At 41.8% G+C, this 27,607-nt stretch overlaps 1 protein-coding gene across 1 annotated transcript; it reads left to right on the top strand.

The window, feature by feature from the left end:
* dop1b (DOP1 leucine zipper like protein B) lies at positions 1-24,764 on the top strand. Its single transcript, XM_085375086.1, has 38 exons — positions 1-139; positions 3,983-4,160; positions 4,601-4,782; positions 4,867-5,037; positions 6,239-6,428; positions 6,544-6,642; positions 7,285-7,408; positions 7,516-7,625; positions 10,776-10,887; positions 10,978-11,098; positions 11,222-11,341; positions 11,505-11,613; positions 11,847-12,083; positions 12,169-12,479; positions 12,558-12,961; positions 13,048-13,319; positions 14,717-14,869; positions 15,039-15,139; positions 15,884-16,074; positions 16,189-17,767; positions 17,887-17,986; positions 18,075-18,266; positions 18,463-18,585; positions 18,673-18,807; positions 18,902-18,957; positions 19,063-19,167; positions 19,347-19,413; positions 19,501-19,660; positions 20,840-20,922; positions 21,008-21,117; positions 21,195-21,344; positions 21,623-21,684; positions 21,898-22,026; positions 22,131-22,267; positions 22,355-22,410; positions 22,501-22,644; positions 22,768-22,900; positions 24,381-24,764. The coding sequence occupies exons 2-38, from the start codon at positions 4,023-4,025 to the stop codon at positions 24,636-24,638; spliced, it is 6,924 nt and encodes a 2,307-aa protein (XP_085231212.1). The 5' UTR covers positions 1-139; positions 3,983-4,022; the 3' UTR covers positions 24,639-24,764.
* Positions 24,765-27,607: the final 2,843 nt, after the last annotated feature.

Genomic DNA, 27,607 nt, shown 5'->3' with positions numbered 1-27,607 from the left:
TTCACACACACATCCTTTTTTTTCCTGTGAGCGGCTTTTGCCTGGAGGATGCACCATCAGGACCGGACTGTCTGCCGCTCGTGTCTGAGTGCTGTGAAGCGAGCGTGGCCCCGCGCATCTCGTGCTGCTTTTTCTGTCGGTGAGTCATTCATGCACCACGTAGCTAGCTGATTTTGTTTGCGGCGGGGTTCTTTGCTTTAACACTATGCGCTTTATTATTATAACCAAAGAAACCCTAACCAAAGAAAACAAATGTGATTTTCCTGTGACGTTAGGAAAAAATAGGAAAATTCTATTTTTAGGATTTTTATCTGCTTACCTATGGGGAAAAAACGTGTCTGACTACTCTTTAATATATTTCCTAGCCTGTAAGGTAGTGATAGTATCATGCAGGTTTTGGTCTGAAGTCGTGCTGTTACATAATCTGTAGGCTCTAATGCTACAGTGTACTTACAGGCTAAAGGCTGCTGCAGCCAACTGTTATTTGGCCACATTTCATGCTGCATCCACAGCCTCTTTCATCATCATCCTATGCGCCAGCACCGTCACGTTAAAGCCTGCTGTGGCCGTGTTGGTGGTGTTAGTCAGCTGACGGGGCTTGTTGTGTGCCTTGGAGCGTGCGTCCACCCTCAAAGCACACACACTCCTGTTTCTGTAGAAATGCACGGGTTTATCACACTTGCTGTTTTTGCCGATACTTACAATGAGGAAGTGAGAATTTAAACTTTGTTCTGCCCGGCCTGCACAATTTGGTTATCAAGCTGTCACTTGTAATTCTCCAGAATGCTTTTTTTCCCCCCAGTCGCTACACACACACATGCACACAGACACACACTCAGAGTATTTGCAGGCAGACGTATGACTAAAAACACGTTAAACTGGTCAAAGTGTTTAGAGTTATTTGTCTTCTAATTGAAACCCTTGTATATAAGTTCTGTTAGTGGGGAGAAAACCCCCCACTTTGAAACATATCAGCAGTCCAATCCACCCATGACAGGGAGGAAAGCCTGGATTTTACAAACAGTGCTGGTTTTGCAAGTAAGCCTTGATGAAAGACTGTCTAACCTCATAGTTGCTGTGGTGCTGGTCCGTAGGTCAAGAAAACTCTTTGTGAACAGAGCTAACATGTGTCACATGCACGTGTCATTGATCACACATACACACCCGTGCATGGATGCTCTGGGTATTTTTGAACCGGCTCTTCTTTAATATTCAATGCACATTACAGTTAAAACACACACACACACAAAAAGAAGATGTGACCTTTTTTTTTTTTTTTTTTAGATTAATACATGATCGGCCTGTATTTTCTAGTCACAGATGTGCACAATGATGCTTTTATGACCAGCAGTAAGAATCCGCACTACAGAAATGACGATGTCTGGGGTCATTTAGCAAACCTGGCACCACTGCAGGACACTTTATGTATTTAAAGCGTGTCACCACTTTTTGCATGACATTCGACTAATGTAAGATTCTATGCTGGGGGCACTTTGCATAATGTTTTAGCCATGCAGAGGGAGGGAATTGTGGGAATGCGCAAGGACAGTGCATTCCTGAATTCCATTCCACCAAGATGATCTAATGAACAGGTCGAATTACAGTTATTTGAAAAGTTTGAACAGGAAACGGAGTGACAGCAAGGTTCACATAGAAGAGGAAGAGTTTAAAAAACAAACAAACATTGAAGACCACAAAAAGCTCAGACGAGAAGCGCAGAAAATGGCTGCAGTGACTTCAGTCTTTTTAATACTCCATTCCACATATTTTTGTCACTGTTCCCAAATTACAGTACACAATAACATGTAGACGCTGGTTTGTGTTTGCATGTTCTCCCTCCACAGTCCAAACACTCTTATGTTAGGCTAACTGATGACTCTAAATTAGCTGCAGATGTGAATATGGACAACAGAATGGTTGTCTGTCTCTGTGTTAGCCCTGTGGCTGAGTGGTGATCTATCAGGACCAATTTTGCGAAGGGGCTTCATGAGAAACTGGGACTATTGTGGAGGGCCACACTGATAAGGTGAGCTCATACACCCAGTTTCTCATGCGGCATCTTGGAAAAGATGGTGATTCCCCACCGTGCAACCCTGAATTGGATAAGATGAGGAGCATGGATGGATAGATGAATTCACCAGTTTCATCCAAGAGTATTTTTAAAGAGACCAAAAAAGGTTCAATTGAAAAATTTGGGTTTTGTTTGTTTTTTGCTGTTTAAAAAAGAAATGCATTTTTAGCTTTATTAAGCTAATTGTAAAAATCACCAACCAGGTTTTTTTTTTTTCTTTGGAAGGCCAAAACTTAAGGATGACACCAATAATTGTATATGTAGGATAATGTTTACTCATTTTTCAAATCTACCAGCCAGTTAGCCTACACAGCTTTGTGGAGAGGCCTGTGTTTTTCTGTTTTGTCTGTTGTGTGTACTTTTTTCTTTTTAAATTTGCTAAATGTTCAAAGAAGAGCCTTTAAAAAGTTTTTATTCTTTATTTTCAGAAATTAAATGTAAATATGGGGCAGTGGGTTTATTTAATAGCCTAACAAAGTGAAGACTCTTTTGTCCAACAACGTGTAAAACACTTCACTGATCACAATGACGTGAAGAAAAGCCAAAATATAATATGCCCATATCCTCCTGAGAACCGAGGAAAGGGGAATCTTCCCATTGAACGTTTTCTGTGATTTCCTTCCTCTTTGGAGCTAAAAGAAGCCACCCAAACACACGAGATATCAATGGAAAGCCCAGAGTGTCCTCTATTTAGTACATCAGGACTTAGTAGGGTGGCTCAAATAAGTCAAAAGATATAGACCAAAATCAAACGTCAATTACATAGGACATAAATGAGTAGGCTCGTTGTCAGGACGATATGAAAAAGCAAGGTCTCAGTTGATCACCGCCTCCTCTGGACATGAAATAACCTCAACTCTTTCACATCCTCACTCAGTCTAGAGCTGGGTTTGTCTATTTTTCACTGGTGTCCTAGGCAGAGTTGTATTGGTAGGCTTTAACATTTTGTCTTTTATTAGATTTGAATTCTTTCAATCAATTCCTAAATTTTTGTAGGTTATAAATTTGCCAAATGGCATGTGATTTTCCCCGTGAATGAACTGTCGTCCTGAGCATGTGCTCGGGACGGTGTTTACAGTGGTAAAGCCCTCTTAGATCAGCCACAGGGAGTCCAGATGCCCGTGCTTCTCTAATCCTGCCTTCCTGCTCCCCCACCCATTCCTTTGTTTAGCTATATTTGAATACATAATATGCACACGTATTCACAAGCAACTGTCTTTACCGCAAAAACAAAGCAGGTAATAACTGGGCTTTACCGGTGGAGCATTAATCAACTTAAGGGCCAGACATTTCCCTCAAAAGTTGGTGGAAACTGAAACACGGTTTCAGTGCATTTATTCAACCGGTGGTCCAAAATCAAACTCTTTAAAAAAAAAAAAAATCTTAATCTTCCTTTGTGTCTGCAGGCCACTGTTTGCTAGCAAGTTTTCTCTGCTGAACCTAAAAGCTAAGCGAGCTGCAATGTTGCCCCATTTTTTTAAATTGTTTTTAAATTATTTTTTTTTGCTTCCCAGAGGCCCAAAAATCAATTAATGCTGTTCTAAATTTTCCTGTAGACAAGAGAGATGCAAAGTGTATCTCTTTGTGTGTTTTTAAGCTCAGCTCTTTGCTTGTTTTTCTGCGGCTGTGCTCGCAGGGCTGCACAGTTCGTGTTAGAAAGAGTCCTCCTCCTCAGACTGAGAGACAGGTCAGACAGCCAAACACCGAGCAGTCATGAATGAGGGCATTTGTCTCCTTTGCCTCAGAGCTCGTGTATGTCAGTGAACAGAGCTAATTGGATAATTTTATTTGGAATAAACAAGCCTCAGAGGCTGAGGACATCCAGCAGGTTTCACACACATTTATGCTGCTACTGTTTTTTTGTTTTTTGAGTTTTTTCCCTCAAAAACTCTCATTTGCCATTTTTACCAGAGATATTATGCTGATGATGCTGGGATCAGACTAAAGTATCATGGATCCTGAGGAGTTGGAACTTCAGAATGACTACCGTTATCGTAGCTATGCGGCAGTCATCGAGAAAGCGCTGCGAAACTTCGAGTCTTCGAGTGAGTGGGCAGATCTCATCTCATCCCTGGGAAAGCTCAATAAGGTACAGTCTGAATGTGCAGAGATGACATGCTTTTAGCTCTTTTTTTCCATGTCTTCCTGGTGTTGACATTTTTGGTTCACCGCTGTTGCCTGTCTTTCAGTTCCCTATAGTTATGCATTAGTTCTCATTTCCCACATAAAAACTCTCCCTATGTATTTAACAGCTTTATAACTAGTAATAAATGAGCCACTGTCCTTTTTTTCAGTACAGCAAGATGTTGACTTTGGAGTGTCTGTGTGTGCCGATGTCGAACAGTTGGAATGCGAGGGAGAAATTTACCTGATTGATTTAAAACTGTAAATGACTTTAAGCACTGAAGTGTAATCTGTGGGGGGGTTTAGTTTAGTCGTCGTGTTTTGACAGGTTCTCACATTTCCTCTTAACGGTTTTTCGCCGTCATCTAAAGAGTTTTCTTATTATTTTCTCTGCATTTGAAACAGGCCCTACAGACTAATCTGCGATACTCCCTCCTGCCCAAGAGGCTGATCATAGGGAAGCGTCTGGCTCAGTGTTTACACCCGGCCCTGCCCAGCGGTGTACACCTCAAGGCTCTGGAGACCTATGAGGTCATTTTCAAAATCATTGGAACAAAATGGCTAGCCAAGGATCTGTTCATTTACAGGTAGAAAAACCAAACCTTTGATGCTTAAAGAAAAACAAAGAGTTCATAAGTTTACTTGAGCCTGTGTGTTTTTGTGCTTTTTAGTTCAGGATTGTTCCCACTTTTGGCCCACGCAGCCATGGCAGTAAAGCCCGTCCTGCTGACGCTGTATGAGCGTTACTATCTCCCTCTGCAGAAGGCTTTGCTGCCCAGTCTTCAGGCTTTCATAACAGGTCTCCTACCAGGCCTGGAGGAAGGACTGGAGGTCTACGACAGGTACGTAGCATAAAAAGCCAGTTTATTATGACTGAATTCCACGTATGCTGTTAGTACCTACAAGTTCACCAAATCCGAAGATGAAAGTAGAAATGCAAGACATCTCTTTGCACCTCTGAAGAAACAAAGACATTTGCATTTTCAGGGTTTTTCTTGGTGTTTGTTGTGCTACACATTTTGCTTTTAAAATGGAACAGCATGCATCTAACAAACAAGCCATCCAGATCTGGCCGCCGTGGCGAGCCCTGTGAATAAGGGAGGGGCTTTAGTATAATTCTGGTATTATTTATGAGATGCTATCAAATATTTTACAATTATACAGTTTTGAAAAAAATGAAAAAGAACCCCGTATATGATTTAAGTTTGGTTGTTGTTCCTTAGAAATTTGCCTCCATGTGCAGCTGATCACCGCTCCCAGCGCTCCTGCTACATTTGGATCACTGCCTGGAAGTTCCAGTCTGATCCCTCTTTAGGAACAAATTTGCAATTCATCCATCCTGCATCCTGTTCAGTTTTCTGGCCGCACCAACACAATCATCACTAACCACTCACAATTTTATATGGATACCTGTGACCCTCTCCTTTTCTGCAACGTGAGATTCAGGCTGAACGTGGTCACCGTCCCGATACAGTGGACCAAATCCAGCACGGGTCATGAAAAACAAATAAATAAATCTTTAGGTACTGATCCAAAAATGGCAGGAATGCTGAAAGTGGTGTATAAAAATTAAGTCATTCAAGTTTGCTGTTTATGCATGCCTTCATAACACGTTTGCTTCTCAGCTGACCTAATGCAGTAGAGCGAGTCCTCACTTTACCGTTTTTCTGTTTGCTCACTCAGACATGCATTGTCAACATTTCAGCTTTAGTCTAACCATAAATGCCTTTTTTATTGTTTGTTTTGCACTAATGTACACAGCACTGGATGTAGACAGGAAAAACAGTCAAAAATTATTCAGGACTTAACTTGCGGCAAAAGTTTCACAAGTGAAAATTATGTTGTGAGTCACTGGGCTCCACAGGACCGTGTCCTGACTAATCATTCTTTCTATACTCAGTCAGTGGATATCATTGGTCAGCACTGACAACAACACTGACGTGACATCACTGACGGCAATGTAGAAATATAGATTTATAATTGTACGTGTTGCTTTGTGCGTGTCACTGAGTCATCTCCACTTTGTGCCCTTCTGCTGTCAAGGACCGATGCTCTGCTGGTCAAGTTGTCACTGCTCGTGGGTCAGCAGGTCTTCTATGGTGCCCTGTGGGGGAGCATGCTGGTCACCCCTATGGTGCGGCTGCCTGCCTCCGTCTTTATAGTCACACATTTTGACCGAATGGCCTCACTGAGCCAACAAGCGTACATGCTAGGCTACGATCAGCGCGTAGTGGTGAGTGCCTCTGCACATGAAATCCTTACTTATGGGAACAATTCATGTCACTTTTCTTCCCTTTTGTTTTTTACAATTCATGCTATCGAATGTCTGAACTTCTTTCTGTTTACAGGTGAAGTCACTTTGTCTATCTCTGCAAGATTCAAATGCCTTGGTGCAGAGGAACACACTTGAAATCCTGCTCTACTTTTTCCCATTTGCAACATGCCTGGTAGGCACTCCTTGTGTTTTCTTTTGTTTTTTTACTTTATATCTTTAACACTAAGCAAACTAAGTGCATTTATTATCCTAATCTAAGACCAGTTTCCAGTTTTATGTCCAAAGAAAACAATTTGTTTATAACCAGTCTTGTTTCTATTCATTATCACAGCATTTTGTGCACCGGTGCTTAACAGTCTGGTGAGACGGTCAGTTAATCCAGTTATCTAAACACAGCAAGCACGCGTCTGTGTCGTATTCATTCTCCGTTCACTTGTGGAAAAAGTCCATCGGATGTTGGCATTTTAGTGCTTTATTTTTCCTAACAAATAATTAAGTTGAAATAATTGAGTTAAACTGTAAAACATGATACTCTTTGTGCTCATGATCCAGCATTGGCTGAAAATTTCAAGCATTGCAATCAATGAATGTTTTCATGATCAACACAAATGTAAGGCAAAAACAAATATATTCGATTTGGGGTTGGGCAGTGGGGGGCGGCAGTGTGAATTGCACCCTTTCAACTTTTCAGACTCTCAAATCAAAGACGGACTATACCAAAACACATGTATCATGTTTATGGTAATACTGTTATAGTATTAGGACTTTTTTTGTTGTTACTCGGCTAACTGTGCATCTTCCTGTTGTTGGCTAGAACCCAGCAGAGCCCACCATTGCTTTGAGCTTTGAAGACATGATCACAGTCGTCTCTGCAGCCTCACTCACGCTGCTCAGAAGAGACATGTCCCTCAACAGACGCCTCTACGCCTGGCTTCTAGGTCCTTGTCATCAGAATACACCAGAGTGAAAATTCATACGTACCACCGTTTGGCAAAATTGTCTGGTTCACTTACACTTCTCATCTATATATGCGTGTCGTTTCCAGGGACGGATATAAAAGGAGGAATGGTGGCTCCACATCCCGAGCTCTCCACCACCATGGAGGAGCATACGGCATTTTACTTCAGCACCTACTCCAGGGATTTCCTTGTGAAGGTAGCTAATGTATTTAATAGCAAATAGGCAGAGAAAAAACATCAAGAATACACAAAAACATATTGTATGCATGTTTGCTTTTTAGTTTAAACATCAAGTATATGTTTCTGAATCAAGTAGCTGGTTTTCTTAACCTAAAGGTTGGGGGTAAACAAAAAGAAACAGGTGATGTGGATGTTTCAACCATATCACAAATTACATCTAACCATCACTGACTGGCCTGTTAGATCTTGTGTTAAACAGTTTTTTATGGAGTCAGTCCTCCACATAACTTCTGTTTAACTAACTGCATTAAAGCAGATGTGTAGTGTATTTACCAAAACTGTAAAATGACCATAAATGAGAAGAAGTTGCTCATGAGAGTGAAGTAAAAATGAGTACGAGTGGCTTGTTGACTGTTTTATGGAGATTTAGTAGTTTCAAATTGCTTCTGCTGGTACACCGCAGAGATTCCTGTAGTGAAACTTGGAGTAAAGTTGTTTTTTGCATGTGTTGAAGGTCTCACTCGGTGTGATTTCCCCTTAGCCTGATGTATAGTACTAATAAAGTCACGAGCCACCCCTCACTTCTTTATATTTTGGTAGGAAAATGAGAAGTGGGTGCAGTTATTTATTGAAGCATGTGCAACCATACATGGAAATATAGTAAAATATAAAGGACAAAAATTGACTGTGTACAATGAGCTTGAAAGGCAGTTTGTTTGTTTTTTCATCACTGTTTTAAGCAGTTCTTGGGAATTGCTTTTACAGTCAAAGCAAAATATCAAGAAATGGGGCTGACTCAAGACTTTTGCACATTCATGTACATGTACTTGCCTGTGCTTATTTTTATCTTCCATTGGAACAAATTAATGATATTAATTAACAATGTGAATAATAATAATAATACTTAAATAAAAAAAATATGATTCATCATAAAAAAAAATTAGCAAGCACTTAAGGTTCTGTGACAGTAGATTGATCACCAGACCTCTTTCCCGAAGCAACAGACTACTACAGTACTAAACTTCAGCTGAGGTCAGTGTTACAACTGAGACTGAAACTGTGTTGGAGTTTTCACCACTGAAAGGAAGGCAGGAGTCCATCATCTAAACAGACCGTTTTCTTAGTCTGACAAGTAGGATTGCATTTAGGGCTGAACGATATATCGCATTTGCGATAATATCGCGACATGATCAAGTGCAATTTTCTAACCGCAAAGGCTGCGATTATACTCTGGACATGTCCAAATTCATGGGCTGCATCCTCCTGAGGCCGCATTTGTAGACCGATTACGTCACAGCGACGTGCCGAAGGCTGTCCAAATTACTACCATATCCCAGAATTCATAGCGCGGCCCAGCCAAACTCCAGTTTCCAGCAATGGCGGCCGCTACTAAGTTTTAAAGTTACTCATACTAATCTTTCTGGGTCACAAAATAAACTTTTAACATATTTTCAGGCGAGAAAGTAGTTGTGTAAACATCAAATATCTGCTCGGTTTATCAAGATATCCCATATTTGCAAAAGTGCTTCGACGTTTTCAGAGGCGTCTGCTACCCACCAGCTCGACAGCTAGCCGGGACCTCGAGGGTTACTGATGCGGCCGAGAGCGGCACAACTCCCGGCACATCATTTTCAGATCACCGCGGAGTTTCGCTGCTCGGGTTAAACGTAATATATAAGTCACTTAGACAACCTAAAAATGTTATTGTTGGGTTTTTTTCAGTGTTTTGTTTGTTCGTGAGTAAATCGGTTTGGCTGAGATTAAAGTTATTCGATTAGATAAAATAAAACTTTATTAATCCCCCGGGTGGGTTCCTCCTTGGTTTTCACACAGCTGACTAAACGTCAAACAGAAAACTTATTAAACAGAAGTATGAGACAGTCGAGAATTTACACCAGTGTCTGGTTATATTTTAGATAGCAAGAAGCAGACGGCCGAGTTTATTAAACTCCACCGAGACAGCGGTGACGCTAATCAGAAGGCTAGATCGTCCAATTTCACGCCTTTAAATTTTAAAGGCGTGTTTGTGTGTGTGTTTATACAATTGCTATTATGTTTGCACTTTATGTGTAATGTTACTGACTGCAGAGATCAGTAAGATGTGTGTATTTTTTATTTATTAGTTTTATTTATTTAATATTATTTTTTAATTGAATGACTGTCTAGTAGTTCACAGATGTCGAAAAACTGAGTGTGGTAAAGCCACTGATTTTTTTTATGTATATTTCTGCAATCTGCACATTGTACTGACTTTCATTTTAATGTTTACACCAGGGTTCCTTGTCAGCACTTTATGCTCAGATGTTTGTAAGCTAAAAATAAACTATTGTGTATGTTCAAATATACTGTTGTGATTGAAGAAGTTAAATAAAAATGTCAGTCATCAATTCATGCATCACCTCATGTCATCATAACAGAGGTCTGTCTTCCAGGAAAGAACAGTTTAAAATTAATGTAATATAGTATTGGCCATACTATATGATGTATTGCTTGTCTTTGTTTAATAATACAGAAGACAAAGACCTTAAAAAATAATCGCATATCGCATCGCAATCGCAATATTGGGGCAAAAAATCGCAATTAGATTATTTTCCATAATCGTTCAGCCCTAATTGCATTGTAGTGGCCTTTTTGTGTTTTTCTGGTTATGCATTTTAAGATTATTTTGCATTAAATATTGAAGCTAAGTGGGACATCTGCTCATGCTGTGGTTTGTGAGACGGTGAATACTTAGAAGTAAAAATAGCATTTACACATTTGTCGCATCTTTCACTGCATCCCATGTGTTCTCAAGAGGAATGGAACTAAAGGAGGATACTGAGAATATTAAGCAGTGTAACTTATTCAATTTCAAATGAAAAAGATCAGTTCATATCTCATTGAAAATGAAAACGAGATATAGTGAAACGAGGGGTTACAGAATAAGAGTAAGAGATACTGCGGTGTATCTCTGACATGACTTGATTTGCAGGTCACATGTTGTTCAAACCTCTCACTAAGTAGCAATAAAATGTGTGCTCTTCATCAAAGAATGGTATGCATCGGTTAAGCGTCTGCGTTTTCTCACATGACTTGAACAGGTGAGGTACACTTGTTTAAAGTGTGCATCAATAGATGTTTGTCACATGTTTCTCAAAGTCTCATTTGTTTATGTCTCTGACTTCAGGCTCTGATTAACATCCTCAAACAGAAGGATGTGAATAGTGACCCGGAAAATGTGACTAGTTACCTCAGGCCCTTTCGCATCATTATCAGCCTGCTCGATAAACCGGAGATAGGTAAGCAGCATGTGTGCAGTACACAAAAACGTCAAAAGTCTGAATTACTTTATCAACCACTTATTTGATAATAGTCATATTTCTCCTCAGGTCCGCCTGTCTTGAGCCGTGTGTTGTTGGAGGTGGTCCGAGCTTTCTACAGCTACTGTCGAGAAATGCTGGGAGAGGAAACCATCACCAGCTCAGGACTCTCAGGCAACCAGCTAGCTAGGTAAGAGCAGTAAATGGTAAAACACATGAACTGCATGTTCACTGCTGATTAAAGAGCATGTGACAAAACGTCAAACGCCGAGATGAATCCAAAAACATGCTTTCTTGTGTTTTCCCTCCACAGTAAGATAAAAGAGAATAAGAATGCATCAGAAATCATAAAGACGGTGAACATGCTCGTGAGTTCCATGAACAGCGAATATCTCTGGGAGTACATGACTCGACGCTTCTGCGCCTCTCTCGGGTACGAGGATGACACCGAATTCTTGCATGGGAAATTCTAAAAAGCTAAAGGCTGAGTCAAACAAATAACTAGTGCCAAGATTATATGCAGCGTGTATGTGAAGATTTCTTGTTTGCTGTCAAACATCACCTTACAAGGATCGTCGTTTCTCGCTCTACTCTAGCAACAAGGATGACCCACCAACGCCTCCTGAACAGGACCGCAGTCATCCCGCTCCCTCCGTCTCAGAGATGTCCAGCCTCATCATTTTCCTGCTTGATGTTCTTCCTCTGGTAAATGGCACAAACATCTGCACATCATTGCTGATCTATCTCTGTGAAGGCTGTCGTCAACAGCTCAGGGAGATGTGATCTGCATTTTAGATCAGAGTCAGCATCAGCCAGTCGGTATTTTAGAACTGATTGGATTATTTGCCAGAAAGTCACAGAAAAAGCAATCGCAAGTCAGTCTCGCGCATACACCCATTCATAAACAGCACAATCATCATGTTTCTTCTTTGCAACAGGAGCTCCATGCAGACATCCAGTCACATTATCTTCCTGAGATGCTGGGCACCATGCTGCGAACCCTGTGCAGTCACATTGATGCTGTTTGCCTGGAAGACGTCACACAGGGACTGCGCGCATGCTTCAAAGTCCTCAGTAAGATCCAGATGCCTGTGGCTTACATGGATGTTGAGGCAGGGGCGCAGGCAGAGGAGACGGAGTTACAGTCACTGAAAGAGGAATGCGCAGAGACTCAGGTTTGGCATCCAAGATGTGTCTCTTTAAAAATTACACCGTGTGAAGTTTGACTGTACCTCATCATGTCAGTTATACTCTGTCTAGGATAAAGAGAATGAAGGAGAGAAAAGCGGCTCCCCCGGTCAGGCCGACGGGAATCACGAGGATGAAGAGATAAACAGAGATGGAGGCGTTGAGGCAGAGACAGCAAACAGTGCTTTCCCAACACTCAGGTCTGAGGACAGCGGATTAGGCATCAGCGCCTCACCCTCAGAGCAGCACCTGCCACCAGGGGTCACGATGGGGACTGAGGAGAATGGAGTTTTCAAAGAAGGCGAAGGAGTGTGGAGAAGGGGGGGCAGTATAGACACCATGGCCCAGTGTCTGCAGGACATCCTGGCCTTCATAACCACAAGGTGAACATCTGAGCCGGTTGTAGTCTAAATGATCATCATGGGCCGCTTTTATTAACTGTGATTTCTAAATATTCGCAGATACTTGTTGGTGCAAGTGGAGGATGTCAGGGGACCAATTGAAGAGCCTCATCCTGACCTACGTGCTTCCTCTGTAGATCAGAAGTCTTTGATGGTGAATGTGGGTGGGCGTGAAATCAAAGACAAACTGACGGAGCTGTTCACGCCAAATAAACGTAAATCCCGTTCCTCTTCTGACACCCGGGTCTCAGCAGCCTCTGCTGAGAAGAAAAGGGATCACAGGCATTCGGGGCACCTGGACTGGTCAGCTGGTTATATGCCCCGCGGCAAGGCAGAGATCTCTGAGGCCTGTCGACAGGCCTTCATCGCCACCTGCCACCTTCTGCTGGAGTGCACTACCTTCCCCATTTACCTAAGCGAAGAGGAGACTCTAGCTTTCCACACAGATATGTTTGGTCACACAGGTCAGCGCATAGATGTGTGTGTTAATACCGCTGTCAGTTATCCTGCAAAGAGGGATAAGTGACTAACAACTCTTCTTTTTCATCAGGTTATCAAGTGGACAGCCTCCCAGTGTGGCTGAGGTCCTTAATGACGCTGTGCTGCCTGTCCAGAGACTACAACATCCAGCACACTGCAGTGGCTTCCCTACTGGAACTGATCAACCACTCCCAATCCTTAACACTGGTTATTCAGGACAAGCAGAGACGCTACCAGTGCTCTGAGTCTAACCCACTGAGTGGGCGGCTGCAGATGGTCACTGTGCCACCCATCTACCCTGCCCTGCTACGCACCATAGAGGAGGGCACCGACTTCTATCAGGTTAGGTTTTCATTCATTTGAATCTTGTTCTAACTTGGTGTAAATGGGCTGATTTACATTATAAGACAGTAGAGAAACAGATGAAAGATCCTCAGCAGTAAAAGTATTATTAAACAATTAAAAAGGCAAATTTATAAATAAATAAAATCGCAAAAGTAATGAAATGTATTCCAAATCCATGCCGTGAGTCAAATAAAACAATGTAAGATTTAGTAAGATAAGATTGAATTAATTAATAATAATGATTATTATTATTTTATTAATTTGCATGTGTTTTTAAGCTACACCAACATCTTTCAAGTTGATGCAAAGTGTTTATTATTAGCTACCAAAATCTCTGTAAGGGCAGCTGTGGTAAGACGAGGAAATGTGAAGGAAAACTTAGAGTTAAGAGAATAAACTGCCTTCAAGAAATCTGCTGGATTTGAATGAGATAATTGGATAAACTAATAATAAATTACACGTGTTCATTTGTTTCTAAGCTGCCTAAATGCAAGCCAGTAGCCAGACTGCCCAGTACAGAGTGATGTTGCAGGGTCAGTAATGTAGCAAGAAGCTTCTAGGTGCAAGTACTTTAGTCAGCAAGAGCTTTTCCTGTGCCTGTGTGGGTTTCCTGTGTATGCTGGCGTCCTCTTGCAGTCCAAAGACATGCTTGTTAGGCTATTAGGTCATTGAGTCAAACTAGCTATGGATGTGAGGTAGAAGTGCATATAATAAAGCACTGTGTGAATGTATGGGTAGCTTGTAGTCTAAAGCTGAGTGACTAGAAAGGTTCAGTATGAATGCCAGTCCATTTCTGTTTTCATTACTTGTCAACACTGCAGGCTGTATTTCTTTCTTATGTTAGAGTCCCAGGTACTCGAGTTTTCTGTGCTCTGTTTCTCTAAGCCAGGTTCTTATCAACCTCCTTTTTTTTTTAAACTGTGAGGCAATTCACCGTCATGGATCTCAGCAGTATCACAGAAATGTATTAATTTCTATCACACTGCATAATTACTGCTTGCCCGATGATGCACTGATGGATGTGTTTATTGAGGCTTTGAATGTGTACAAGACTGAGGGTCAACTGCTTTCAAAACAATTACGTGGTTTTTAAATGTATATACTCGTACGGATTTGCCTCTGACATATGTCTTCCGTACAATAAGAATTAAGACTAAAAATAAAACTGAAACAGATATAACTTGAACTCATTACAAAATACAAAACTGTGCTAACTATCTGTAATCAACAGATAATTCAAGGAGCTACCCTCATGGAATCTTTGAATGAAATTCAGTCTAATCACCATATCATCAGCACGTTTGAGATGAATTTGGTCTTTTTGATTTGTGATTTCTTCTTCTTTTTTCTTATTATCATGTATTTTTGGATTCTTTTTGCTCGTTTTTACTCAGAGGGTGTCTCGGGTGCTGTGGAGTCAGCTGGACACGGAGAGGCGAGAGCAGCACATTTCCTGTGTGGAACTGTTCTGCAGGCTGCACTGTTTGGCTCCATCAGCATCCATCTGTGAGGACATCATCTGCCAGGCGCTGCTGCACAAGGACAAGGTATCTGTGCCTGCGGACCTGCTTCGCTGCATTTTTTTCTTTCACATATTTACATTTTTATCTCTTTATGACATGTTACAGTTTACTAGCTCATCATGCAAATGCGCCCGATGGACGATGTGACAAGTTGAGCAAATAAGTGAAAGTTTTGTATGTTTGCTTTCCTCAGGCAGTAAGGCTGGAAGCACTACACCGCTTCACAGTGCTGTGGCACCTCACCCGGGAGATCCAGACCAACAGGACCATGTCCCTCAGTCGTTCCTTTGACCGGTTAGTACATCGGACAGAAATAGTGGATGGTTTGGTTATAAATGGTCTGGAAATAGGTGCTAGTTCAAAAGTGGATTAACCTGACACTCTTTGGCATCAGCAAGGTAGCAGTTAAACAGCATGTAAATGCCGCTTTGAACGATCAGCTTGAACACAGGCACTTTAGTTTTTCCCACAGAGAATGTTTACACAGCCACTGACAGCTGCCTAATGTGAATATGTAATGCTACAGGATGTAAAATAGTAGAGTGTGGTATTAGGTGGGAAAGCTGTACAGTTTGGGATCCTTGATTTGGATTTCCTAAGTTTGCTGTGAGTCATGTGGGTGTTGATGTTGATTTTGATTTTTTTTTTTTTAACATTCTTGCATTCTTATGTGTAAAATATATTGTTGTTCAAGTGCTCCTGCAGTTTTTAGTATGGTTGTGTGCCAAATGAATAAAATAATCATAAAATTTACTCAATTAAAAATAGAGGCTTGCAGTTGATGACAATGAGAAACTGTTTGAGTAACGGTTGCTGGTGGCTTCCTAAAGAGGACCAATTATGTTCATGTGAAGCTCCATGCTTTTATTCTGGAAGTCTACTAGAGCAGCTTTAGATGATCGATAGTTCAAAATTTTCCTCATTTAACTTATACTTTGTTGCACCCACTTGGTTCCCTTTCCTCTGATTTGCTGCCCCTTTGAAACAAAAGGTTTGCTTACTAAGATTTTGAAATGCGTGTTTCCTCCTGTCTCTTAGATCTCTGTGTGTGGTGGTGGACAGTCTGAGCTGTACCGATGGCTCAATAAGTGCAGCAGCTCAGTGCTGGCTGGTCCGGGCTCTGTCCCTCAGTGATGTCATCCGGATCCTGGAGCCTATTCTGTTGTTGCTGCTGCATCCCTCCACTCAGCGCTGCTCCATTCAGAGCATCAAACAGAATGTTACTGCTGGTAAGTGCGTTTTTCAGCATGTGTTGTTTTGGCGATGAAATGAAACCTTTTAGTTGGTCTTATGCGTTTGGTCCTGTTCATTTATGCTGAGCTAACACGTCCATCGTTTTTAAGGTAACCTGAAGATTTTAAACAGTAGAAGTCGAAGCTCAAGCAAAACCTCAGGATCAGCGGACACAATGGCAACAGAAGTCACCACCTTAAATGTCCTGAACATTGTGGACCGAGAGTCCTTGTGGGCAGAGTTGGACAGCGGCCCAGATCCTGCAAAACCACCAGACAGCTTAGTGGCATCCAGGAGCGAGAGTGAAGAGACGGAAGAAGGAGAGGAAGAGGACGAGGAGGAGGCTGAAAGTGAACACACTGAGTCAGCTGACACCAGCGGTGCTCAGGTTTCCACAGATAACACCAGCTCAAGCTCGACTCCATATCCCAGCATTGAGGAAGGAGGAATGGTCAACGGGCTGCGGAGGGTTGAGTCTGGGCACACGCAGGCATCTGATTCACTGTCAAGTGAAGATGAGGAGGACTTGGAGCTGGAAGCCATGGCCAAGTCTCGCCTGTTAAAACAGGAACGTGAAAAGAGAGAAGCCATCGACTCCCTGTTCCGCCACGTGCTGCTGTACCCTGTGGCGGGTGGTTGGCGCCATCTGCTCCAAGGCTTGGGGCTGCTGGACAGTTTGATGAGGAGCAGTGCTGAGTGCCCTCTGGTGGATGCTCTATCCTTCACCTCGCTCGACACGAGCTCCGCTGCACATTTAAACCTGGTGTCTAACCTTCTGCAGCGTCACCAACAGGCCCAAGATGGCAAGAACTTCTACGGGTGCCTCCTTTCCCCCTCCTCCACTCCTTCCGCACCCCCGTCCCTGCTCATTGAACTGCTGGTTTCATTGTGCCTGCGATTCCTTCGCTCTCATTACCCTTCCTATCTGAGCCTGAGTCCCCTTGACCTGCAGGGGAACAGAGAGGTTCAGGTGAAAAGCGTGGCGGTGTTGACCCGCATTGTGAACCAGCTCTGCTGCACAGCGCGAGGACAGGATGCGTCCGATATGGAGTCCATCCGCAGACTCCTCTCTGGTTGTAAAGTGCAGCAGTATGCTCTGCTTACACTTTCTGCATCTATGTACATTAGCCAGAGGGGGACAGCCAAAGGACAATCTAAAGGTGTGGAGCTGCTAGAGGAGCAGGGAGGCCTGTCGGAGGAAAGTCTGGTGAATTTCGGGGCAGGAGGTGGACAGGAACAATACCCCTTACAGATGGAATTGCTCAACCTTCTCCAGGCTCTAATAGTCCTGGAATACCATGTGTGGTCAGGTAGAGCTGCCTCAACAGCTGGGCCTGGCGGGACACCTGGCCAACCAGGGGAGACTCGTGAATCATCACCTGCCAGCACCCCCCTTGCTCGCGAGTGGCAGACTGCAGTCCTTTTCCAACAGTCTATCAAAGCAGCCCAGTACGTCCAAAGCCACCCGATCACAGCCCAAGGCATGTTTGTTTCTGCTGCAGCCAGGGCTCTGCAGCCCCAATACGGCTATGCCATGCACCCCCACTGGGTGTCGCTGCTTTGCTCCTCTCTGCCATACTTGGGACGTTCATTAGGCATCATTGTCACTCCGCTCATCAGTCAGATCTGCAGAAACCTGGACGAGCTCGTCAAGCTCTATGAGCATGATGGAGGGAAGACAAACCAGAGGTAACCTAAATACACAGGATTTAACAGGATATGAAAATAGGAATTCCTAGAATGGGATTTTGAATATTAGTTGTACATTTAATGCAACATTTTCTTTCTTTCTTCTGACTTTTTACCAGTCTGAGTAGTAGGAAGGAGAACATTGCCCCTGATTACCCACTGACTCTGTTGGAGGGTCTGACCACCATTACACACTATTGTCTACTGGACAACAAAAGGGTAAAAAATAGAGCACAGATACAGTATGTACTTCTTACATCTACAACCACTTAATGCTCATTTTATTTCCTCTCTGGCTTTCCGTCAGTCCCTCGTAGCCTGCGACCCTGTGGATGTCCGTAACGCACGCAACGCTGTGATTGAGGCGCTGCCACAGATGCTCAGTAGCATGGCATTGTTATGGGGCGTGGTCATGAGGGAAGAGTTTCAGCGGCGCGCATCGGACTCTGGCCAGAGCAGCAGACACACTTCTACCTCTGTTTATTTCAGAACGACCAAGGTGTGTATTTGCTGTTTATAAAAGTCGAAAAGTGGGGAATCGGCAATAGCCGTAAGCTTTTCTGTGCAGCACTGAGTTTTGTTCACAGTGTTGGAACTATGTTAACTGTAGACTGCATCATCGCAGTCATCATTAATGCCGCATGTGTTGTTGAAGAAGTCATGAACTCATCCAGACACAATGTTGCCATTTCTAGGTCTTGCGGCAGCGGATACTGGAGTTCCTGCTCCCTCTAACTGGTCAGTATGGCGTTCAGGTAATGGCGTCACTTGGAGTCGTGTGGAGCAACAGGAAGAGTAAAAGGAGGCACAAAAACAAAGTAAGACCTACAGTGCGCGTGGAAACGATGAAAGGGCGTTCATATCCGAGTCGCTCGGTGGCAGCTTCACACTCTATTCTCCTTCAGGTTTTGCCCGTAGCCAGCGAGTCTCGTCAGACCATCGTGGAGATGGTGAAATCACTGAGCACTTTGCACACAGACACTGTCCTACATTTGGTCAAAGAGGTGGTGAAAAAACCACATCAGATCAAAGGAGAACAGGTACAAAAACACAGGTGCATGGAAAGACATTTAAGATTTGTAATTTGTACATTTCTTGAATCTTTTTTTTCTTTCCCATTTTTCTCTCCATTAGAAGTCGACACTGGTCGATATCCCCATGTTGCAGTTCAGCTTCACCTATATCCAGAGGTATGAGCAAGAACATAATTCAAGCACAAACCAAGGCTTTATATAGATCAGAAAAATGCTCTAAAAATAATCCCATTTTGAAACCATCTCTTCTTCCCTACATAGTATTTCAGCTCAGGCTCTGCAGGAAAACATTGCACCTCTCCTCAGTCTGTTACGGGAGTCTGTTCAGCTCAACCTGGCCCCCCCTGGACATTTCTTACTCCTGGGGTCAGTTCTCATCTTAACTTGACTACCAGTAGTATTTAGAACATCTTTTGAAAAGTAGGATTATTAATTCTGCCACAGAAACTGATGTAGATGCTTCGATGTATTAAATCTTGTTCATATTTAACTTGTTTGTGTCAGTTGGGAGGATTTGATGTTTAGTAACAGATTCTCTCTTGCAGAATCCTGAATGACTTTGTCAACAGGCTCCCTAACCTGGACAATAAGAAGGATACTAGAGATCTGCAGGTGAGATGCTGTGTGCTAATGTAAGTGAAAGCAGTGGATTGACTCAGTAAGCAGGTGCAAGTGTTTAATTATTAAATTGTTGCACAGGAGGTGACTCAGAGGATCCTTGAAGCAGTAGGTGGGATTGCAGGGTCATCTCTGGAGCAGACTAGCTGGCTCAGCCGTAGCCTTGAGGTCAAAGTTCAACCTCAAGTGTGCCCGGAAGCTGATGAGCCAGATGACGGTGATGGGGATGGCGACCATTGTGGTAACTTTCTTTGACAAATGTGTCACCTTGACTGTGATACGGCCATTTGCCTGTTGCTTGAGGAAAGTTAAGACATGGGTATAAATGCAGGCCTCAGTCATGTTGGACCTAGCAGAGATTGCTAACCGCCATAAAATAAGCTTGAGGCTGTTGTGTTCACAATTTATTAATTTCTTTTATTTGTTGCATTTCACATCTGAATGTCCTTGAATCCCAAGCCCAGCTTCCTGCCTGAATGGGTGTATTTCTTTGAGTTAAAGGGGGGCCTATTATAATTTTCTGCTTAAACTGAGTAATAGTTTAAACTCAAATGGCATCATCATTCAATATCTATGGGAGCAGTGCAGACATACAGTGAATGTTATATGGGTATTTTATTATCAATCTATATCCAGTTCAGGGCCACGGGAGGGCTACACCCTGTCAGCAGTCTTTCAAAGAGCACTTTTTTCAGTTGTAGATAAGTTATCTAAAGTTCAGTACCAGGACCATACCATAAACACTCCCCTTCCTTTTGTATCAAACTTACCCAACATCTCTGTTTGTTTTCATTTAGAAGAAGAATAGCCCTTTATTGTCCTTGCACATGTACAACGTAATTGGGTGGGTTGGTGTATAATCATTTGTCTACAGGCCGTTCAAACCAAGCAAAGATGGTGTTGAGGTCCTCTGGTGTCGGAGGTTTGGGGGCTCTGGCCTTTGTAGTTATTGAGAGTTCTGGTACCTCTCCAGGCCCTCTCTCCCCCTCCTGTAGGCCTCCTTGGCCTGTTTGATGCCCCTCTTCGGGTTCGCTCTTGCAGTGCTGTACAGAGTTCTGATCAGACCCTGTAATTCACTCTTCATCCAAGGTTTTCCGTTAGGGTCTCCAGGTCCTGCTGTTCAAAGATGTACCAGTCTGTCCGATCCGAACAGTCCTGTAATTAGAGGAGAGCATCATCTGGCCATGTTTTAATGACCCAGGTGTTCGTTTTTCTTTCACATTACGGGCTGGCGACCATGATAGCGAATCATTGCTTGAGGGTTCTTGTCTACTTCATTTTTTTACTTGAATACTGTTGTAACATTCCTTTGCCATTCTAGATTCAAAGCACTAACATGGTCAGACGTAGTGGCCACAGCACCCACACACCTCTTATTACAACTAACAAACTATCTTGCTGTTCTTTCTGTCCTTGACAGAGTCAGCAGCTCAAGCTAGCACCATGGTCTCCTCTTCTGCTCCCTCAGTTTACAGCGTGCAGGCTCTTGTACTTCTGGCTGAGGTGGGATTTTATTTGTTATTAAATAAATGGATTCATGGTTTGTCTGCGCTTCAGGCACTATTTAGCACACTTTCTAACCATGTAGATCTTGGCACCGCTTCTGGACATGGTGTATCGCAGTGACGAGAAGGAGAAAGCTGTTCCTCTCATCTCACGTCTCATGTATTATGTTTTCCCCTACCTTAAGAACCACAGGTAACTTGGATAATCTTAACACCTTTGGTCTCATAGGGCTTAATGGAATTCTTTAACTTTAACTTTTTCTCCTGCAGTGCCTACAACATGCCCAGCTTTGAGGCGGGTGCACAACTTCTTAGCAGTCTGAGTGGGTATGCCTATACCAAAAGGGCCTGGAAGAAAGAGGTCTTTGAGCTTTTCATGGACCCCCTCTTCTTCACAATGGATGCCTCTTGTGCACAAAGGTTAGTAATATTTGTGTGTTGGATGTCAATTTCTAATACACAAAAGTATTTACTTTCACCTTAAGATGCCCCATTAGTGTCATATAACAGCTATGTACTTTTTATTGCATCTAATTCAAAGAACATAAAAAAAAAGTTGGATTAATTTAAAAAACCAAACTTTTCCCTTATTTTAATTTCATGTGAATCTGTTACAAGTTTGAAATTATATTACACATATAACTTTGACATCACCAGCCTCTAATTTCTGCTGCTTGCCTGTTCCGTGTTTTCTGTAGTTGGAAATCCATTATTGACCACCTGCTGACTCATGAGAAGACCATGTTTAAAGACCTCATGAGTGAGTACAGACTCCAGAAGATGGTTAATTCTGGAAAGACACTGAAAGTATAAAAGTGAAGCTTTTGTGTGATAAAAGAGGACATTCAAGGATTCAAAATGATGTGCAGACACAAAAAGAATTTGAACAGAACAGTCGCAGTGTCACTTTTAATAATGTAGTTTACCAATTTAAATGGGCGCTGTTATAAATCTCCATTTCATTGTACTGCAGGCATGCAGAGTAGCTCCCTGAAACTGTTTGCTAACGCTGACCAGAAACCCATGCTGCTGAAACGCCAGGCATTTGCAATGTTCAGCGGAGAACTGGACCAGTACCACCTCTATTTGCCCCTCATTCAAGGTTAGCTGCTGTTACTGGATATTTTGCAAATTTAAAGGTGATCTAGCTCAATCTGACTCAAAAAAACAAGCAAAAAACTGTTTTGTTCTTTCTCTTCCTTCTAGAGCGTCTCACAGAGACTTTACGTATGAACCCCAGCCCTGCTGTTTCAGCCCAGATGTTCCTGATGTTTCGCGTTTTCTTGTTGCGGATTTCCACCCAGCACCTGACATCTCTTTGGCCCATAATGGTTACAGAACTGGTAATGATTAATTTCTCTAAGAACGTGGATTAATACATGGAGCAAACTGTGTTTAGCATCTATTTTCTGTCTGTCTCTGTTTTTCAGATTCGCACTTTTACACGTCTGGAGAAGGCTCTGCAGGTGGACAAAGACAACTCAAAGTGGGTTAATTGTTTTATTGACCAATTCCTGTTTCATTCCACCTTTTTGAGTGTCTAAAAACTTTGCTTTTCTTCTTGTAAATCACCAAGACTGGCTAAAGTGGTGCGTGGAACCCTTGACAGAAATGGACAGGTTAATTTCTCTCAGGCAGAGTTGGACATGTACCTGTCAGCCTGCAAGTTTCTGGACACCTCGCTGGCTTTTCCCCCAGAGCGGATACCACTCTTTCAGATGTAAGAGAGGAAATGGGGTCAAAGGGACTTTAAAGCATGCTTAGATATTTTGTGAGATTGACTAATAATTATTAATTTTGTCTGTTTTTGACTCATTTGCATGATTATCTGTTCATCACACAGGTATCGCTGGGCATTTGTCCCTGAGGTGGATGTAAACCGCTACAGTGGTCCAGAAAATACACTGATAGAAGGTGAACAGGAATGCATACCACACATTGTGAGAGTACTAGAAGGAATACAGCAACGCTATGGGGTAAGAACAGTCAATGTTTCCCCAAATTCAAGTGTTTTGAACTTTTTGAAGTCAAACACTCATAATTAGGGTCACTAGAATGGAGAAAAAATGGGACGAGATGATCATCTTCCTCCAGCATGCAAGGAAAGCAGACCTGCTTAAGCCCGCATTATGTTGCATTCTGCGTTAGCATGTTCCTGAAAATAGCTAGAGAAAAACAGGATTTGTTTTGGTTTCTGGGAGGGTGGAACCGTGCAGGTATCACTACCAACACAGCATTTGTGTATGCTTAAAAATCACATTCATAAATAGAGCCTGATTAGTGTTCTGCATATAGCTTATTGAGTGAGTCAAAAATACACAACATTGGCACCACAGAATAAAAGTTTACAGTTTTACTGCTGTTTACGTTCTCGGGGTATTTTGGTCTGCTCTGACTTTCTAAGAGGGAAATCCAAGTTGAGGGTGTGTTCCACATAAAGCTTCCGACATTCGACTTATTCAGGAATGCACCATGTATACTCTGTTGCAGACATGGACAGGTGAGTAGTCATTCCTGTTCTACTTCTTTGAAGTCCAGCGTCTGTGGTGCATGCATAGTTGGTGCATTGTAATGTAAATACACAAAAAATAGGCAGGCACACAGACGGTCACACATCTGATGACGAAATTTATGTCATAGTGGAACCCTTGCAAACCGTAACGGATTCGCCGACGTAGAACGTGTGATCCCTGCTTCACGAGTCATAAACCAGGTCACAATCACGGCCTCACAGTTCAGATATTTGTGGTCTTTCACACCTCCACTTTTCCATAATTTTCATAATAACCATTCAGAAATGTCTCGTATGTTTCTTGAATAAGCACACAGTCTCAAAACTCTCAAACTTGGATGTAAATGCTGTTTGTACAACATGATTTCGAGTGGAACAGTGTAAAAGCACAAGCAGCAGCACATTGTTAAACATTAATGAACAGATGGTGGGCATCAGCTTCTTGACGGAGCGTCTTTATACTCCAGCAGCAGCACCACCACATTCTGTAGCTTTAGTGACAAATATCAGGCCTGCTTCTTTTTTTTTTTTCCAACAGACCAGTAACGCTTTTTTAGCCAGTGACGCATATGCATGAATGACAAAGGGCTTGGTCACCTAGATGGCGTTTGATGTTCTGTCTTGAGTGCAGATGCCAAAGTAACTCTTGAATTGGAGTTTTTATCAGGAACAAAGTTCAAATAGAGAGCTGTGTTAGATAACACACAACATGAAAGGAACAGTTGTAAGAGGAATACATCAGGAGTTAAAAGTGTCTCACATTTAGTGTATTAGTTTCTCAGAGTTGAAAATCAAAATCACACAATCAAAGTGGAAATGTCAGGGAGGTTTACCTTAAACTTCTTATGTTATCTCTATTTTAATTTAAAATATAGTTTAATAGAAGCTATTTGTAATGTTCAGTCATCTCACTCTGATTATGCTGCCCTGTTGCATGATTTCAGACACTGGACGAGCTGAGTGAGGAAACTTCTACTGAGCATTTGGAGTTCCCCCTCCTCCCTCAGCGCTCCCTCTCCTCCATCACCCAGCTGTTGCCTTTCCTTCGCACCCTTTTTCATTCCTTCCAGAGCCCTCCCACCTCCAGCGATCCCGCAACCTACTTCCCTGTTGCAGACTACCCACCCGCCAGTTCACACGCAGTCCTGATGAGGCTGGAGCACATCGCAGAAGAAGAGTTCCTCGACTCCATGGAGAGCTAGAAAGCCTTTCGTGAACCAGCCATGCAAGCTGAATATGTAAAACGGGCAGAATCACTGATGACGATGTATTGTGAACTAGGAAAAAAAAGGAAATGTTTTGAGATTTTGCTTTTTAATTTCACTGGAAAACAAAGGGATGTTATTTACAACTGACTTTTTTTTGGTATCTGATATGATGGTACTTAACTGTTTATGGAAAATAATTACAAATAATTGGAAAATTCTTCTTTCTGAGCAATTCACATGAGACTGTCCCATTAACATCTTCTGCTTGCTTTATGACTAAAAACAATTGGCATTAATTATAATAATGGAAACCAACGTAAAGTTACCAACGTTTTTTTTATAAAGCATGCATAAAATAATAATGATTGTTCCTGTGATGATTATTTAACTTTTGCACCAATAGGCAGGTTCCCTTTTCAATGATCTTAATGAGTAATATTGTTCATTTGCATAACTGGTTAACTTAAATCTGTAGTACAGCTGTAATCAGGTCTCTCTGACTCAAGAGAATGTGACGACCAAATGTCTCTTGGTAAAAATTCATAATAAGTTATGCTAAGAGTTCTACTGTTAAGTTACTGAATGTGCTTTGTGTATAACAGGGAAATAAGCTCTGGTTTTGCTATTTTTGGTGTTCAAGGGAAATTAGCCTTTCTTTGCAGTTGTTCACTGAAAGTTTTTACAACTGGCCATTGTCTTCTCCTTTTCCACAGTGCTAAATGTTTAAGTTATTTTGAATGTTTAAAAGACCAGGTCAGGTTTTAATTTAGCAAAAATAAAATTGAATAAATTAAACATTAAAATTGAGTGCTGTATTTATTTATTTATTTATTTGGCTGTACAGCTTTAAAGTTACATGTTTTGGCGTGTTTGTATTGAGGGAAATTGTTGTGGAGCCTTAACTCTGCAGGGGAGACAGTAATGCATATTTATTTCTCAATAACCTGATGTGGCCCAGAGGCATATGAATTATGGATCAAATAGATTTAAAAATACAGTTTATGGAGCTGTGATTCTAAAGTTACAGGCTTGCCCAATATTATTGGTTATGGGGAAATTCCAGTTGGTAAGGTTTTACACTGACTGCAAACCTCTAGTTGTCTATTTTGCATTTGTAAAACTATCTCCGTGTGCTGGTGTAGCTCACCAGATGGAGTAGGTTACCCATTTACTGTGTGTCATCCCAGCTTTCCTGTCTTCCTCCATGTCCAACTCAATACAAGTGACTTTCAGCTGTTCCATTGTCACAAGGGGTTGGCACAGCAGGTAACTCCACATGTTTGAGCCTCCTGGGTTTTGCACCAGATGTTCTTCCTGACACAATGCTAACAGCATTTATGTCTCTGGCTGTTATCAAACCAGCAATTATAACAGTCGAGACACTGTCCTAGCTTAATAAAGACTAAAAATAAGGGGGAAAACCTGTTTTGACAAAGTTATGTGTTATATAAACGTCCTTAGAATGTTACAATCGTGCAATACTTGGATATATTCACATCATTTTCAATTTGATGCTAATTATGAAACTATAACGAGCATCTTACATAATGGTGTGACAACGAATGACAAATCACAATATAAGAGAACATCTTACTGTTTCATATAAACGGCGATTACCACAGTATTACACACTAAATGTTTCAGTGCAGAGGTGGTGGCTGACTGGAATGGAGTTTTTAACCTCAATAATTTGGAGAGGTTTCAGTACTTTCCAGACATCCTGTTTGTCCTGCAGACCAATCATCAGTATGTCTTTGAACTATCAAGTCCAAAGACATACTGATGAAGAAAATAATGTGAAGAATAACTATTTGAGTTTAGAACTTCTGATTGGGTTAGCCATGAACAAATCCCATGCAGCCACAAATCAAGTGAAGTGACCACATTACAGAAAAAAGGAAGTATTTTAAAATTTCATACATTTGTTCAGGCATTTTTGTACACTCCTTGACACGGACAGATGCTCTTCATTAGGTTGGCATGGTATCAAAGTATTTAACATCTCACAGCAAGGACGTTTCTGGTCAAAATTCTGGCAGGTGTCAGTGATTCTGTATCAGCAGTGAATGTGAAATCGAGTGCTGTATGTATAGTTAAAGCTGTTGACTTGTTGAAAGCACTTTGAGTGATCGGTAGGACTAGAAAAGTAGATTAAATTACGATCCTACCTCTAATGCACAAAGTACATTTTTAAAAAAAGACAAGCTGAAATCCATTTATTCTGAACTAACTGAGAACGAGATCAAAGAAAGGGATGGGGAAGTCATAAATTACAAAGGCACCTGAGCTCCTGTTTCAGTGAGTGTGGGAAACGCATGCAAATCCAGCACACGCGAGGTTTCATAACACATATTTGAATATACAGACTAGCTTACAATAACAAAATTGTGTTTTCGTTTTAATTAGTGTTGAATTTATATATCTATAATTTTACATTCTTGATGTGATTATTTTTTTTAGGTTATAGCATTTTTTTACGCATGATTACATAAAAATCAGAATGATAATAGACAATTATTTTCATTTCCACTTTCATCCATCCATCCATCAATTTTCTTCCGCTTATCCGGGTCGCGGGGGCAGCAGTCCAAGCAGAGAAGCCCAGACCTCCCTCTCCCACCTCCTCCAGCTTGTCCGGGGGAACACCAAGGCGTTCCCAGGCCAGCCGAGAGATATAATATCTCCAGCGTGTCCTGGGTCTGCCCCGGGGGCTCGGCATGCCCGCTTTCAATAGATCGGAATATGTTTTAAATAATTGTTTCTGATGTTTTCATGTCTTAGATAAAACAGGATATGGTGTTGTGAGAAAATAGATGTTTTTTTTTCAAAAACTTTGTAAATCCAAGAAAATACCTTCCATCTATTCTCTGAAGCCTTAAAGATTAATCCATGTATTTAATTATTTCCTTTATAAAATAAAGAAATGAACTGTTTTTTAAATATCATTTATGTCTCTGTGCTAT

The sequence above is a fragment of the Diplotaxodon limnothrissa genome, linkage group LG16 (assembly GCF_057381915.1).
Source record: "Diplotaxodon limnothrissa isolate DT_005_m linkage group LG16, D_limnothrissa_male_GT1.1, whole genome shotgun sequence".
NCBI classification, from domain to species: domain Eukaryota; kingdom Metazoa; phylum Chordata; class Actinopteri; order Cichliformes; family Cichlidae; genus Diplotaxodon; species Diplotaxodon limnothrissa.
This window is presented reverse-complemented; position numbering and strand designations above follow the sequence as displayed.

Excerpts from the sequence above, each read along its gene's own strand:
- dop1b (XM_085375086.1), top strand. The coding sequence starts at position 4,023 with ATGGATCCTGAGGAGTTGGAACTTCAGAATGACTACCGTTATCGTAGC. Across the intron at positions 7,409-7,515 it reads CCTCTACGCCTGGCTTCTAG|GGACGGATATAAAAGGAGGA; the intron begins GTCCTTGTCATC and ends TGTCGTTTCCAG. Across the intron at positions 22,411-22,500 it reads GTGGACAAAGACAACTCAAA|ACTGGCTAAAGTGGTGCGTG; the intron begins GTGGGTTAATTG and ends TAAATCACCAAG.